Here is a 15,922-nt window from a genome sequence, read left to right on the forward strand (position 1 = left end):
ATATTTAAATACAGAACCAGTGATCCGTGGTTTTCAGATGCTGGGTTTCACAGGTAGTGCCTGCAAAAGTCAGGCCTAGTGCCTCAGCTGTCCTTGGCATGGGTACTCAAGGAGCAAGAACATCTCCAACCTTGAAGTATCGGTGGAGAAGGCGGCTGGCTGTGCCGGAGAACAGCACCCTGTAGCTAGTTTTAACTCACCTTATCACTTGCACTGCGTCCCTGACCACATCCTGAAAGCTCGCGTTGGGTTTTAGTAATACCCCTTTGACTTTAAAACATCCCTGAGCTCTTCCCTCGCAGCAAGGGGGTTGTAGCCCACACCATGACTAAGCTTCATGGTGTGAGGAGGTTCCCAAATGATGAAGCATGCTACCTTTGGTGGGTGAGGGAAGCCGTCCTTTAATGCGACGCCTTCATTTTCAGCCTTTGCGTTTCTCTCTTTTAGACCTGAGTGGTCTTTGTGTTTTGTTTAATGAACCGGGGGAGTCTACCCTCGCAGGTCTATAAACCTCCTCTGGCCCCCGTTTCTGCGTGTCCCATTTAACATCTCACCAGCTCCTGTTCCAAATTCAAGTTACTCTTTCAGCAAAGAATAATCAGACTTCCTAAAGAAATAGATGTAATAAAAATGATTATTATTAAATAATGTTTTAGGGCCTGTATGCAAAAATATTCCCTCAATCTTAGGAGGAGATTTAATTCCTATTGTCGTCAGATCACTTATACCCAATATACTCAAACTATTTAAACAGCATCACGTGCGGAAGGCTAGAAGATACAGCAGATCTTCTGTCTTTCTCGCTTCCAAACTGTGGAATGGTCTTCCTCTCAATGTAGGGTGCAGGCCCTCTGAATCGGTCTTCAGAAAGATTCTTAAAACTCTGCTTTTTGACTCCTGCCTAGAGGGCATTTAAGCCTTTGGCTATTAATCTTTCCCTTTTTCTGACCTCTACCGCTAGCGCTGGGGCGCCTTTTCAGAGGCGGCTGGGCGCCCTACAAGTGGCTTGTATTGTAATGTACAAAATTAAATTAAAATATGCAACCATCATAAGCACTACACTTACATTGAAGTTCATTCTTTACATAAACAAATTCCAGAAAAATCCAACTACAGCAGCATACTAATAAGACACCGTACATTACACTGCACTTAAAGGCCACCTGATTGGTGAAGGCCAAATACTGATGTTTGGATCTGCTAGAAATAAAAGAGTTAGACTGAGTGCTCTAATCAGTTTCCTTAAATAGTGTGCAGGGCAAAAACAGTGGCACGGTGGGCGCTTTCCACTGGAGCTCGGCTCTTTACCGGTTTATCAATAGGACCTTTCAGAATTCGCTCCCCACTGATCAGGGCATCATTTCCTGCCCAACACACTAACCCTATTGATAACTTCAGCCTGAAGAGAACTTTTCCCATCGACCACGAAAGGCCAGGAGACCCAAAAAACATACACATGAAAATAAAAGCGGAATTTCCAAAAGGAAACACAAACCCTCACAATCGTGATTGTGCAACCATCACGCAATGCAGGGTTCGATGCCAAATGCTTATCTTTGAAAGAAAAACCTAGGAAATGTGCCTTCGAGTAGTGGCAGCCAGAGACCTGCACTCACTAGTAAAATGTGAGTAGCTAATGCGTTAGAAGGCGTCTTAGAAGTAGTTACTGCGAAGTTCAATGACTGCACATAAACAGAATTAATAAGCATTTGCAAAGCCAATGTTCTAACATGTAAAACATAAGCATTCACAGATACTGTTTGCATGCAGAAGTGCAATTTAGGACATTAAAGCCAAACCTGTTGGCTTTGCCAGTGTTTGGAAAAAAAAGTAGGAAAAAGATTGCCTTGTGTATGAAAATGCATCTGTGAGATAATAAATTGAATTTAAGTGTGATGATTGAGTTTACTTTCACGTGTAAAATAGTCCTTCGTGGATTCCATTGAAAGCACCCCATCTAAGTGGACGATATTACCAAGTAGCCATAGTATGAGATGAGGGAGGATTTACTCCACAGTCCGGAGTCAAAACACACACTATACATATTTTAAAGACACTGTAACAATAGATCATACAAACAGTTGCACTGCCAAAGGTAGACCTAAATGTAGAGTGTCAGGAGAAACTCGCTAAACATTTTCTTTATATTCTGTCATTTAAGTCTCCAAAAGTTTCAAAAAAAATAATCAAATATTTAATTTTTTTTCATTCGGATTGCTTTTTGATAAACTGATGACTTTCAGCACGGTAGTCCTATGAATGCACATTAAGTACTGTTTCCTACCGCATTAAAAACACAAACAATGGTAGATAAAAGTAGAAATGTCCAATTAAAAAACAAAAAAAGAAAATTAATGCAGATACATAATTTTCAATCCCATGGCTGAGAATGCAGATCAACTACAAGGAGTTAAGCCCCCCTATTGCCCGGAGGAGTGCAGAGAGACCATCAATGAAGCCTGTACTTGAGTCATCATCGGCAGATCTTTGACCCACCGTAGATGCTGAGCCTTCTACAGCTTGGAAAGGTTTAGTTTATTCAAAAACTGCCCCATGAGTTGCACTAGTGCTTCAAAGTGGCTTCCATCACGTGCCAGTGCTTTACAAACAAATGTAAATAAATAAATCTAAGTTTGTGAAGTACCCAATTGTCCTTCCATTGTCAGCCATTTCGCCATGAATTTGGCGCCTTCAAGATGGATGATAGGATGTTTTTGCATGCCCTTTGTCTATTGGCTGCTGGACACCCAGTCAATAAGGTGGAATGGTGGCTGAATCAGAGAAGTTTCTTCAACGAGGGAGGAGTTGTGTGTAATGGTTATTTGAATTATGCAGCCTGCACATCAGGGCAGTGTGGGTGACACTTGCCCAGTGCCGGACTGGGCGTAACGGGCATCTCCGCGGTAGGCTGGAAGGAAGGGTTCCAGTTTTGCAGTAGTGGTGGCTTGTTTTGTTACTGAGGGCCAGTTTTGCAGCAGTGCTGCAATATCGGCCTCCAGGAACAAAAGCAGCAGTGCATCACACTTGCACCCTCCCACCCCTCAGGGGGGCTGGTCCTACAAAATTGCCAAGGCTGCTTTGGGTTCTCAGTCCGGCCCTGAACTTGCCTCCCCCACCTCCATTATGCCCCTGAATGAAGATCCCAAACAGCCTGTAGCCAACGAGTGCGAGCCAGGTGGCACTTTTACCGCCTCTGGTAAACTGGAGTGCAGCTGAAGGCGAGGAGTCCCAATGACACCACACACCTGATAGAGCAAGCAGCCCAACAGGAGGAGACAGAGAGTGGCTCTGGCAATAGTCCCACCCTAGTTGTGATTGTAGGTGGAGCCGACCACTCCAAAACGTCTTCCTAACAGGGTTTTTGGGCCTAACCTGGGGGCAGCACATACCACTACACATTCCTTGGTGTGAAAAAGGCCGCTTTATTGGAAACAGGTGCACCTTACATCAGAAATTCCCTTGGCCTGTGCCGTACAAAACTAAACCTCACTAAGTAAAGTCTTCCTACCTTCCCCCCACCCCCTCCCATAACATATTCCCCCCCCCCTGCAACCATTATAAACAACTGGCCATTCCTAACTTCTCTACACATACCTAACTAAATAACTTCTTATATTATTCTCATAACTGTAACCATCCAACCCTATACTGAAACAACCAGGGAAAAACACCCCAGCAGCAGATCTCCTCACATCCGCACCTGTTCCAGCGACAACCCCTTACACGTGTTCCCTCGGATGCACCTGTTCCCCCAAAAGCCAACCGCAAAAAACTCCACCACGCCTTCCAAAGTCCCCCACCAAAAAAGGCCCCGCACACTGCATGAAAAAACAAAAATTTGGGGAGGGAGGGTGGGACAAAAACCGACACCACTGCCCGCCTCCCCAGAACCGGCTGTCGTGTCACGGCCACCGAAATGGTGGCTCGTGATACGAAATGGTCGGGTTTATGCCCTCCAGCCCAAAAACTGCCCAACCTCAGCCCAACGAGCCCAAAAGGAGCCCAAGGCACGCCGTACGTGTCTACGGCTGCTCCCTCGGCCCAAAACTCCCCGGGGGTGACAGGCCTCCCGTTGGTCGGCCGCCCCCCCAAAACCCCATTATGAGAGTACCACAAAAAGGAGTAAGTTAATAAAGCAATTTGTAACCTAAGAGTTTACAAACTCCCCTTCTAATCAGGTCTGAAAAAAGATGCTCTGAACAGAATGCAAAGCTGGAGAAGTTGTAAAGCTTCTGACACAAGGGAAAGCATTCATTCAGCAAGAGGATATACAAATACCAGGATAACATATTAGTCACATCCTTGTCTCTCAGTATATGAATTGTCCTTCATTTCATACGCGAGAGTGCTTCAACTATAAGGTGGAGGCATTATCAAACTCTAGAAATATATATATATATATATATATATATATATATATATATATATATATATATATATATATATATATATATATATATATATATATATATATATATATATATATATATATATATATATATAATCTACTGGCGGTCGCCAGTAGATAGTTATAGTTAGGACCGAGTTTCCATAGGAAATCTGTAAATTCTATTTTGAATAACTTTGGCGCCGGTTGACGAATCCTCGCACAACTAATGGGGCACTCCGCTCAGCTCCTACCCTGAAAGTCTCGGGGTGATTCGTCAAGCGGGGGCTGAGAAAAAAGGGGGGTCCCAAAACGCGTTTTCCCCATGCATTTTCCCATAGGACCTTTAGTCGAAGGTACAGCCCGAACGGCTGAACAGAATTACTTGAAATTTGGCAAAGAGGTAGTCCTCAGGTCAGGGATGTGCCTTTTGCATATATGGTGTCAATCTGTTCAGTAGTTCCTGAGAAAATTGCAGTTAAAAGTACATAAATATCTATAAGCGCGCACCGTGCGCGCACCCTAACGTGCGCGAGCGTAATTGTGATTGGTGGTTGGTGGTTACATGTCAGTCAACATTCGAATCGGTCGAAATCAGGAAGTGTCGGCCGCCATTTTGTGTGTGACAGTGAAAAAGAAAGGTGGAGAACGTGAAAAGGGGGCAGGGTACAGAGTTCCTGACCCCCTAGCCTTTGTCAGGGGGTCCCTGAAGGACCCCGAAGGGTGAAAAAAACATTTTTTTTTTTTAATTTTTTTTTTTTTTTTTTTAAATCGCACCGTGCGCGCACGGTGGAAAGAAATCATTAAAAAAAATGTTTAGATGTTAGGTGGCTCTAAAAAGAGCCGTTGTGTTAATTGAGAAACAGAGGAACAAAAAAATGAAAAAAATTATGGGGTGCCGCATGTGTGCTGCTGTATCTTGCTCTCTATTAGGGGAATGCTGGTGTCACCATAAGAGAGAAGAGCATTGCACGCATTGCACCGTATATGCACCCTCTGGAACAGAGGGTGCATATCCAGAGGAACAGAAGCAGGTGAAGCTGCCGCCGCAGATGAAGTGCTCGGCTGAGCTGCCGATGATGTACTCGGCTGAGCTGCTGCTGATGTGCTCGGCTGAGCTGCTGGAGGGTTGTCTCTAGCAGCTCGAGCATAAGCCACAGGATGTACTCCTTTAACGTGCCTGATCATAGTGAAAATACCAAAAGAGTATTTCTTTTTAGGATCTCCTCTTGATAAGAAAACACCACAAATAGTGCAGGTGACTTTCGGAGCATTCACCTTCTTCTGCCCCTCTGGAAAAGTAAAAAAATGCCATATAAAAGAGTCTTTCTGTTTCCTCTGCCTCTGTGGCACAAGGATCTCCTGCTCACTCCCAGAAGATGACTGCTGCTTTGCCATTCTCAAGTACTGGAGTACTGGAAAAGCTGCTCAGCTCCTTCTCCCAGGGAATCAGAAGAAATAATGAGGGGAGTGGGTGTGGTGTTGGAAGTTTCTGGAACTGAAACTACTATAAACCAATGAAAAGTGTTGTTTCTTAATCACATGACCTGAAACTACTATAAACCAATGAAAAGTGTTGTTTCTTAATCACATGACTTGCCGTGCGCGCCCGGAGAACGCGCGCATGCGCGCACGGAGAACGCGCGCATGCGCGTACGGAGCACGCGCGCAGGCGCGTACGGAGCACGCACGGCGTACGCACGACGTACGCATGCGCACGTGGAGCACGTACGCATGCGTACACGGAGCACGAACGCATGCGCGCACCGTGCGCGCACGGTCAAAAACCCTTAAAAATTTTTTTTTTTTAAATTCAAGTGTTTATCAGTTTATAGAAGATATTAACTATGCTGTTCAACTTTATCCAAATAAAAAAAAAGAGCTGAGCCATTCCATATTACAGGATACAGTCAATCTATAACTATATACATAGGTAGCTTATTGTAAAATAAATATTTAAAAAATATAATAATACATTCATAAATTAGCATTTAAAAAACCATGCAAATTCACTTAAAAAATCATAGGTTTCACACACGTTATAGTTAGGAATTAGCATTTAAAAAACCTTGCAAATTCACTGAAAAAACCATAGGTTTCACACACGTTATAGTTGGGAATTAGCATTTAAAAAACCTTGGAAATTCACTGAAAAAACCATAGGTTTCACACACGTTATAGTTAGGAATTAGCATTTAAAAAACCTTGCAAATTCACTGAAAAAAAACATAGGTTTCACACATGTTATAGTTAGCTGGACATTTCACTCGTACAAAACCATTGAAATTCCCCCGTTATAGTTACTCGTGCGCCCGCAATCCACTGCTGATGACGTCACATATTACATCACTCATGACATGGTCAGTGACATCACTCATTTTTTTTGTCAAACCATTTTTATTGCAGGACCAAGTACAGCTTACAGCAACCAGGATGCATGTCAATAATGCAGGTTTCCCATCCTACCCTTAATCATTAATCCGTGTAGTATACACAGCCGTACTGCCCACATCCCAGAGGCCGGGCGGCGTCATATAGAAACATGGCACATTAATACGAAACTGTCAGGAGCATACTTCCGGTGAAGAACCCCGCTGCCCGCTTTTGATCGCTGTCCCTCTGCTCCCCTAACTACCTACAGAACTTACAACCTACTTTCAGCAAACCTTAAACTTGGAAACTCCCCCTCCACCCACCCCTCCCTAGTGCCCTCCCGATTGCGCCTGGTCAGGAACATATCAGTGACATCACTCATGACATCACTGATGACATCTCAAATGACATCACTCATGACATCACTGATGACATCACTGATGACGTCATCCATGTGATAAATTACCACATCTTCTCACACCCTAATATAACCTTAGATACACCGACTCAAAATTTCAGAGTTCCATTCTCAAAACCATACATACTCCAATACCAATAATTACATACCCACTTATTAACTCTTAGGTCTACATACACCTCCACTGATTCACCTGTACAGTCACTCATACTTACAGTCACTCCATACAAGACTATCATATGCATTTATACACCTATATAGACACTCACACACCACCAATCATCCATAGAGGTACTCTCACACCTAGTCAGTCATGCAAATAATCACACTCCCATTTACTCACCTATGCAGTTATACACACTCAAGTTCACTTACTCATAAAAATAGTACCACATTCTTACGCTCTTATAGAATCATTGATACAAGCACACACTCATCCATACAGTCACTCTCACAATCACACACTCTCACATCTACCCACTTATATACTCTTACACACATATATACTGCCTTTCACATTTGTAGTTAGTCACAAATGTACCACTGAGATATACATTCAATCCCTAACACACCCATACATACACTCACTCAACCATACAGTCCATCAAAGATGCACTCTTAAAACCATGCACCCATAGAATCACCCACTCACACATCTATGCATAGAGTCACACACACCCTACCCACACAAACACTCAGGAACCCATACAGATACTCAGACAAGCAATCAATAACTCATATAGACACTCATATAGCTATTCACAAAACCATGCAGCCACTTATACACCAACATACAGACACATACAGACATTTACACAGTTTAGTCAGTAGTCTGCAGTAAGATACATTTAATGACTCACTTAGAGAGTCAGTTACGCACCACAGAAAATCATCCATTTACACACTTGTACACCCACTTATTCTTCAACAGGCCTTTCCCTATATATATTAAACACATTAAAATTGTTCTGAAACACATACTCAATGGATGATGTCATCAGTGAAGTCATTTGAGATGCCATCAGTGATGTCATGAGTGATGTCACTGACCATGTCATGAGTGATGTAATATGTGACGTCATCAGCAGTGGATTGCGGGCGCGCAAGTTATAGTTAGCTGAACTAACTAGAACGGGGGAATTTCAATGGTTTTGTACGAGTGAAATGTCCAGCTAACTATAACATGTGTGAAACCTATGGTTTTTTCAGTGAATATATATATATATATATATATATATATATATATATATATATATATATATATATATATATATATATATATATATATATATATATAAAAACAACCTTCACAACCCAAGCTAAATAACTCTTCTCTCGCTCCCTAGTTCAAGGAAGAATGGTATGCGGATCCAGCTTTATGTTATTTTCCACTTGGGGGATGATGGCCCCATAGATGGTTAGAAGTGCACCCAGATGAACCCATTTCTTCACAACACAGCCACTTTATGTTAACCCATCAACAAAAAGGTGAACTACACACACGGTAACTGTTTTGGCCGCCTGGCAGTGGAGGTCCCCGGTAAGAGTGGGGGGAGAGGTACAGGCGATTGCTGCGTTTGCCACCCCGCAACGGCTGCAGGTAAGAGCAGGGGGGAGGCCACGGCCCCCAAATCTTGTGCCGCCTGGGGCAGACCGACCCTTCCCCATGCTACGCCACTGAGGTGAACTCTTTTTAATAGCATAACCTTTGAACATTCAATAAGCAGATAATGTTTTATGCCACCGCTCTACAGATCAAGCTTGCATGTAGTCATTTAAGCCGCAGATTTTGAATGCATCTGGCCAATTTTAAGCAGTGTTCTACATCAATATAATAAAACCTTAAGTAAATCTGTGAAATTCTACGTAATTTAAACTTTTGAGCAAGTATGGCACCTTCTACATCATCTCATGTAATGTCATTGTAATTATCACGTTCAAAAACCATTCCCAATAAGATTAAATAGACTCACAATCTATAGTTATATATAATCTATATGTTCTTGACAGCATTTTGTATATTCATTGATTACTGAATGATTCTCAGTTACCAGGGAATGTCCCATACGTTTATATCTGTCAAAGGCAGCCATCTTGGCTCTATTCCCAGCTTCAGAACAACAAGGCAACAAACAGGCTGTGCTCCAACTCCTCGGTGAATGTTCAGACATACATGGAATGTTCCCTTTCATTACTGAGCACATTAAGTGAAGGGGTGGGATTGGGAGCAAATAATTGTGCCGCGCCCACACTGTGCTGGAGGAGGTGGAAAAGCAGAGAACATATGTATGTATATGCATATATATAGGCACTGCGGGCATCTATGCAACACAGGACCAATCATACTATCCATTAAGTCGACAGTAGCATGTGTATGTGGGAAATCCTTAGCGCACCATGAGTCATTTATCGTTGACATGTGCAGGTTTTATTTATAAAATGCCTCCCTGCAAACATTGAATGTTGATCAATTTGTTGTCCACAAACCAAAGTCGGGATTGCGAGCTCATCTGGCTTTGCAAATAAGGCCTATCTGTGGAAGGTCTAGAAAAGATTACAGAAATCAACCAGAATATTTACCTGAAGGTCAAAGAATTTGCTGTATCTTCGGTAGATAACCTGGGATGTGGAGTCGGACCATGATACATTGATTATATAGACCTATAAAACAAAAGGTGAGAAGGACATTGAATATATTACATTAGTATTTCAGAATCTGTGCGGCGTTCAGTGAACAAGAACACATTATGACACGAGACATCAAGAAATGCACACTAGACATACATATGGTGTACAGAAAATTAAGCGGAATTTAAATTGCCGATATCACTAGGTCTGTGGCCCCTGGAACTATACGCCTCACAGTGCCAAAACCTGCAGGAATATAAATTATATAGCACACGGTTAGGAAATCTCTATGGGGTAGACATCCCACTTGTACGCCTGCTTTCAAGAAATATTGAGCTTTCCAAACTTTCGGAGAGTTGGCTGTTGGCGAAAATGTAAGTCTGAATGCTAAATAGCCCTAAATTCAGGTAAAAGAGAATTGGTTGTGAAAAACTGGCGGACTCGCCAGGGAGATGCCAGAGTAAAGCTTCCCCAAAGTTAATACCTTGAGCTCCAAGTCTGAGGGACTGCTGTCCCTGGATGAACAGGTCAGTGTCCAGGCAAATTCACGAGGTATTGCATTCACGATTTGACCAAACTGAGCCCCCTTCTTATAAAAACAACAGCTCAGGTTTCTTTTGTCTTTTGGTTGGTTTACAGCTGCTCAGGGTTTGTGGGAGCATCAAATAAGGTATAGGGGCATCTACGGCAGATGCAGACTCTAGGAGCCGGGGCCACGGCAGGCTGTAGGATACATTTATTTGTCAAAGAGAAGTGGTTCACTGGAGCAGTCAGCAGACTAGGGGCCTTATTACAATGTCAGGCGGACTTGCTTACCCAGACACTGTATAGGTATGCGAACCGCCTGGCCATGGGTCGGCGGTTCTGCATACCTAATTATAATGCAACCAAACATGGTGCTTTCGCAAAACTCATATTTCCCTATGGGAGCTCGTGCAGCAGCCGTAAACCGGCCGTAGCACAAGCTCCCATAGAGAAATGGGAGTTTGTGTGAATCCCTGCCCCAAGTGGCAGGCACCTCACGGTGCGGTGAAGTGTCTGCTACACGGGGCAGTGATTCACAAGGGGGCTCCATAGGTGCCCCCTCGGCCCCCAACTGGAGGCCACAGGGTTATGGGGATCCCTAGGCCCCCCAACGTCACTTTCCAATAGACTTTCCACGTCGGAAAGCCCAATATGGAAAGCCTGACGGAAATCAACATCGTAATCCCAACGGCGGAAACACCATCCATTAGGATTATGTGCCAGTCTCCAACTGGAATCCAGCTGGAATGACTGTCCGGTTTCAGTTTCAACTGCCTGCATTGTAATGCAGGGGTCGAAACTGAAACCGCGATGAGGCTCGGAAAGCCTCTGACCTCTGGCCGGAGGCTTTCCGAGCCTCCTCGTAATTGGGTCCTAAATGTAAGGTAGGCTTCCATCTTGAGTCAGAACCTAAGGAGTGGCTGAAATTATTCAGATTTAAAAGGAGGATGCAAGGTAACTAACGATTTCTATTTTTAAGGACGTGGCAAGAAGTCCTCCTTGACCTATGTCAGAATTCAAATTTGCATAGATTTTGAAACTATCTGAAGTCTCCCCTTTTGTAGAGTGTAGGCAATCGGGGATGAGCGGGTTCATAGATCAGAAATAGAGCGTTTCCCAAACAAAGAACACTAAGTTACTGCATACAAAGAAATGTTCCCTATAAATTGTTTCACCGTTCCGTTCGCCCTTTATAATTTTCATCTGCAGGGAGATGTATGCTTGTAGCACGGAGCACCACAAGGCACCAAGATGGAGCACTTTTCACGGAAATGCGCCAAGAAGCCAACAGTGTAGAGATTAACATATTTGGACAAAGCCACGAAAAAAAGTTTGATGATTTATGAAAGTCAAAAGAGTGCTGAAAATCCCAGAATGGATGGAAGAAATGATTAGCACTGGGACCTTTATGTCTCCTGACCACGAGTGGCACGCTCCATCTTACAATACTCGCCCAGTGAGACGAAGGCTGAACTGCAGGCTCCCTGCTGCATTTCAAGCATTAGCCATCCCTTTGGGCTTTCTAAATCCATACACTATGTACTAACCAGCAGGATTTCAAATTGAGTATCAGAATTTACGCCAGTGCTCGGTCGCTGAAGAGCTGTCAACAGTTGGCCCAGCTCGCCAGTTCATGGTTTGCGTAAACTGATCTTACTTCCCTCTCTCCCGCTGAATGGCATGACTTTTGCAGAAAAGCTGTTTATGATGGCAAAAAGAAAAGAAAGCACACATGGAGATGTGGCTCGGCCTAACACTATTAGCAAAGGTCTGCTTGCGTTGGACAATATCCAGCTGTTATTGGCGCCGCTCCAGATGTTTAACCTGATGTCACATCAATCTCTTGCTACTGTTGGTAGGTCAACAATTCAGAAATTGAGGTGGTCTTGTTCGCCATCATTCTCTACTAATTGCTGTTAATTGACCCAAGCCAGCCAATGCACAGCTCATATTTTAAACTCTGAAAGTTGCTTCTGAGTGGGGCCCATGCTTAACGCACAGGGTTCAGCACGACGCAGCCATTTTTTCGGAAAAGCAAGAGCAGTAATTCTAGCAAACGTCTTTATATGCTGTGTTAGATGAATGAAACACACTTACTGGAGATGTGCTCGTGACGTCATAACAAGGAAGTCAGTATATTTGAGGTGCTTAATTTAGGCATTGTGTATCCTGATGTGCTACAGGACTGGTTAACACGCCAGCACATCTTTGCATTTTTACAGCCAGTCTTAAACAAGATGTAAAAAAACACATGGACAACGTAAACTCTGTAAATTTAGCATTTCTGGCTGTGCTATTCGTTAATGATCAAAGTCTGTATCTTTGTCCCAACCTCAAAATGGAGCTTCGGCCAGTTTAAAGTCCTGGGGTTTTTCCACAGGGTTTGTTTTAGGTAAATATTTTGTTCTGTAACCACACAATGAAAGAAGAGTTCCCCAATGTAATGCTAGCCACAATGATTCTAAGTTTTGCTTTTTCCAAATGAGATAACAAATAATGCCCTCCATCCGGATAAGGCAAATGTCAAATGTTCCCCAGATAATGCCAGCTAGAGGTGGTCACAGAAAATGGTGCCAACTGCGAGTCCGAAATAAAGGAGATTCTCATATATTGCACACCACATGAAACACCCAAATAATTATTGGCCTCCAAAGAATACTGGATAATGTGGCATGATAGAGCTATCCCCTAACTTTTAGCCCCCAACATGAGTCATCAGAATCCCCCATGAAATGGTCTCCACCAGAGGTTCTCAAATACATCGGCCAACATTGGTCCCCAGATGAATCATAACATCTAAGTTTCCCAGATAATGCAGACCACCATAGGTACCAAAATAAATGATGGCTACCTGGGGGTTTCCAAATAATGCTGGTCACTGGAGGTTTGCAGGTGTTGATGGACAATGGAGGGCATGATGGTTTACTGAATATTCCAATAATGCTGACAGAATCACAGGATTCATTTATTTTTTTTGAAGAACACTCTAAGTCATCAAGATTTCACAAAGCTCACACAGACCTGACAGATAAATACCATCATTACACAATATGAAATAAAGGATAACAAATGGGTAATTAAGATCTATGTGCATATAAAGGATCTCATTGGCTAAATAAAATGACAGCAAAAATAAATAAACATAAAAAGTTCCATTGGATTTATAAGATTAAAAAGTCTTGAAAAATATCCTTCTGAAATGTCAACTGTATGTAGAAAATAAATATATTCACATACTCCATTAATATGTGTGTGTAATCTTCTACACTTCGGCAAACCCTCAGGTAAACCAATCTACTCATGCACAACAATAGCTGACGTCACATGCAACCCATAAACCTGAACAGGTGTAGACTTGGGGACAGGAGGGCTCATGGCTCCAAGAAAGGACAGAGGCAACGTGAAAGGCCTGCAAGTTAAGTGCAAAGTCCATCACGATAGTCGAGCGGGCAGCTGTGGGCAGTGGATAAGCAAATGTTGTTTGTAATAGACATAACAAAGCAGATCTGCTGGAGAAAGCTATCCCCTTCCTCCGGACTCCCAGTAGTATTTTAGCTGTGGCTTGGTTTCATGAATATTGCTGAGCATGGCTCTTAAACTGCTATTCTACAACAGCACATATAAGTACTGCCTTCACATTTGCTCATCCATGCAAACTGTCCAGCTCTCAATAACATAAACCATAGAACTCTGCACAGACTAGTAATCTAAATATATGGAATTGTGTGTTGCTGAACGCTGCCAGATGATCAAATCACCTGCAGTGCCAATTGCTGCAGGAAGGAAAACAACCATTACATCACAGCCGTTTCCCCGCATGCCTTTACAACGCAAGCGTTGCCACACATGCGTTGTAACAACGTGTAGTCTTTACAACGCATGTGCTTTTACCAAGCATGCCTTTACAACGACTTTCGTTGTAAAGGTATGTGTGGTAAAAGCACATACATTGTAACAAAAAAATAAAAAAAGGTGATCCACGTCGTCATGAGAAAACAGGGGCTCTTACGTTTCCTCACAACAACGTGCACCGCCCCTCAGACAACCGCAGGAACCACGAGGAGAGACAGGTCAGGGGGATTGGGCCTGGGGTTGGGGTTACTATTTTAGGGTAAAAACGGGTCATGGGTGGCGGTCATGCAGGGTAGTGTTTTAGGGTAGGGAGAGGACTGGGGGTCGGGGAGGGGCGTCTAGGGGTAGTGATTTAGGGTACGGTAGGGGGGTCGTGCAGGGGAAGTGTTTTCAGGGTAGGGTTGGGGGGTCGTGCAGGGTAGTGTTTTAGGGTAGGGAGAGGACTGGGGTCGGGAAAGGGATGTGCAGGGGGAGTGTTTTAGGGTAGGGAGAGGACTGGGGTCATGGAAGGGATGTGCAGGGGGAGTGTTTTAGAGTAGGAGAGAACTGAGGATCGCGGGAGGGTTGTGCAGGGTTAGCGGTTTAGGGTAGGGGGAGGACTGGGGGTCAGGGGAGGGTCGTATTTTAGGGTGTAGGGTCCGGGGGGGGGGGGGGTCATGTAGGGTAGTGTTTTAGGGCAGGGGGAAGACTGGGGGTCGGGAGAGGGTCGTGCAGGGGAAGTGATTTAGGGTTTTGGGCTGGGAAAGGATTGGGGATCGGGGGTCGTTCGGGGGTACTGAGTTTGGGTAGGGCAGTTTAGTGTAACTTACCGTAACCACTTTTACCAAGTGTACGTCTTTGCATTGTAATGGCATGTGTGGTAAAGGCATATTCATGGTAAAAGTATGTGATTTGAGGATAGGTCGTGGTAAATGTATTTACGTAGTAATACCCGCGTCGTAATGGCACGTGTGGTATTAGTACACGTTGTAATGTGTCCTATTCGTAGCAAAGCAATCATTGACATATGGTTGGTGCTGTCCACTCGAACCGCTTTACTATTGTTTACAGTAGCCACCATATTTGCTGCCCTATTGAATCTTAGAGGATGAACTACAGCTCAAAGCACGGTGGACTGACCTCCATGTGTCTTGCACTGGTCGGAAAGAATTAGCAGGTAACCAGCCAGGGCCTAACTGCGTACAAGGATGCACAAGATAGGCAAGTGATAAATAGCGCTACTGACCAGTTCAAAGGGCTACAATGATGTAGGCACATGAATGTATCAATGTGGGCGCGCCTTCTCCCCTTTCCTCAGTGCGCTATCTGTTGAGAGAGCTTCACCTCAGAGCTTGTACCGCTAGGTACGAACGTCAGTTTCAGCAAACTGATTGGCTGGCCGGCTTTGAAAATTTCAAAGTATATGCTAAAGGCAATTACCTATCCATTAATATTACCAGATAAGTGTTGTAAAGACAGCTACAGTAAACTAGTATCTCCAGGAATGCGCTCTAATCTAGTACATTACTCTCCCAGAACGCTAGTGCGGAGCAGTGTTGATGTAAGCGCCCTTCACCAGGAGATTCACTGACTCAAGATGGAGGACACGCATGATCCTTTCCAGAGCCCTAAGAAGTAGCCAATCACATTCTGCTGCGACACATGGGTCTCATGTTATACAGAATGCCCTTTCCAGCACGCTCTTAGTGTGTCATGAGTGACAACTCATGCTGGGAGTATGCGCCTGCCTTAACACAACT

General features: G+C 43.8%; 1 protein-coding gene across 4 annotated transcripts in view; it reads right to left on the reverse strand.

Moving 5' to 3' along the window:
• SH3PXD2A (SH3 and PX domains 2A) overlaps positions 1-15,922 on the reverse strand; it is an 822,832-nt gene that overhangs the window by 686,291 nt on the left and 120,619 nt on the right. For all 4 annotated transcript variants that reach the window (XM_085606748.1, XM_085606762.1, XM_085606734.1 and 1 more), the window contains exon 2: positions 9,759-9,839. In XM_085606748.1, the coding sequence (XP_085462874.1) occupies positions 9,759-9,839 (81 nt within the window). The remainder of the gene's footprint in view (positions 1-9,758; positions 9,840-15,922) is intronic.

The sequence above is a fragment of the Triturus cristatus genome, chromosome 1_2 (assembly GCF_964204655.1).
Source record: "Triturus cristatus chromosome 1_2, aTriCri1.1, whole genome shotgun sequence".
Classification (NCBI taxonomy): domain Eukaryota; kingdom Metazoa; phylum Chordata; class Amphibia; order Caudata; family Salamandridae; genus Triturus; species Triturus cristatus.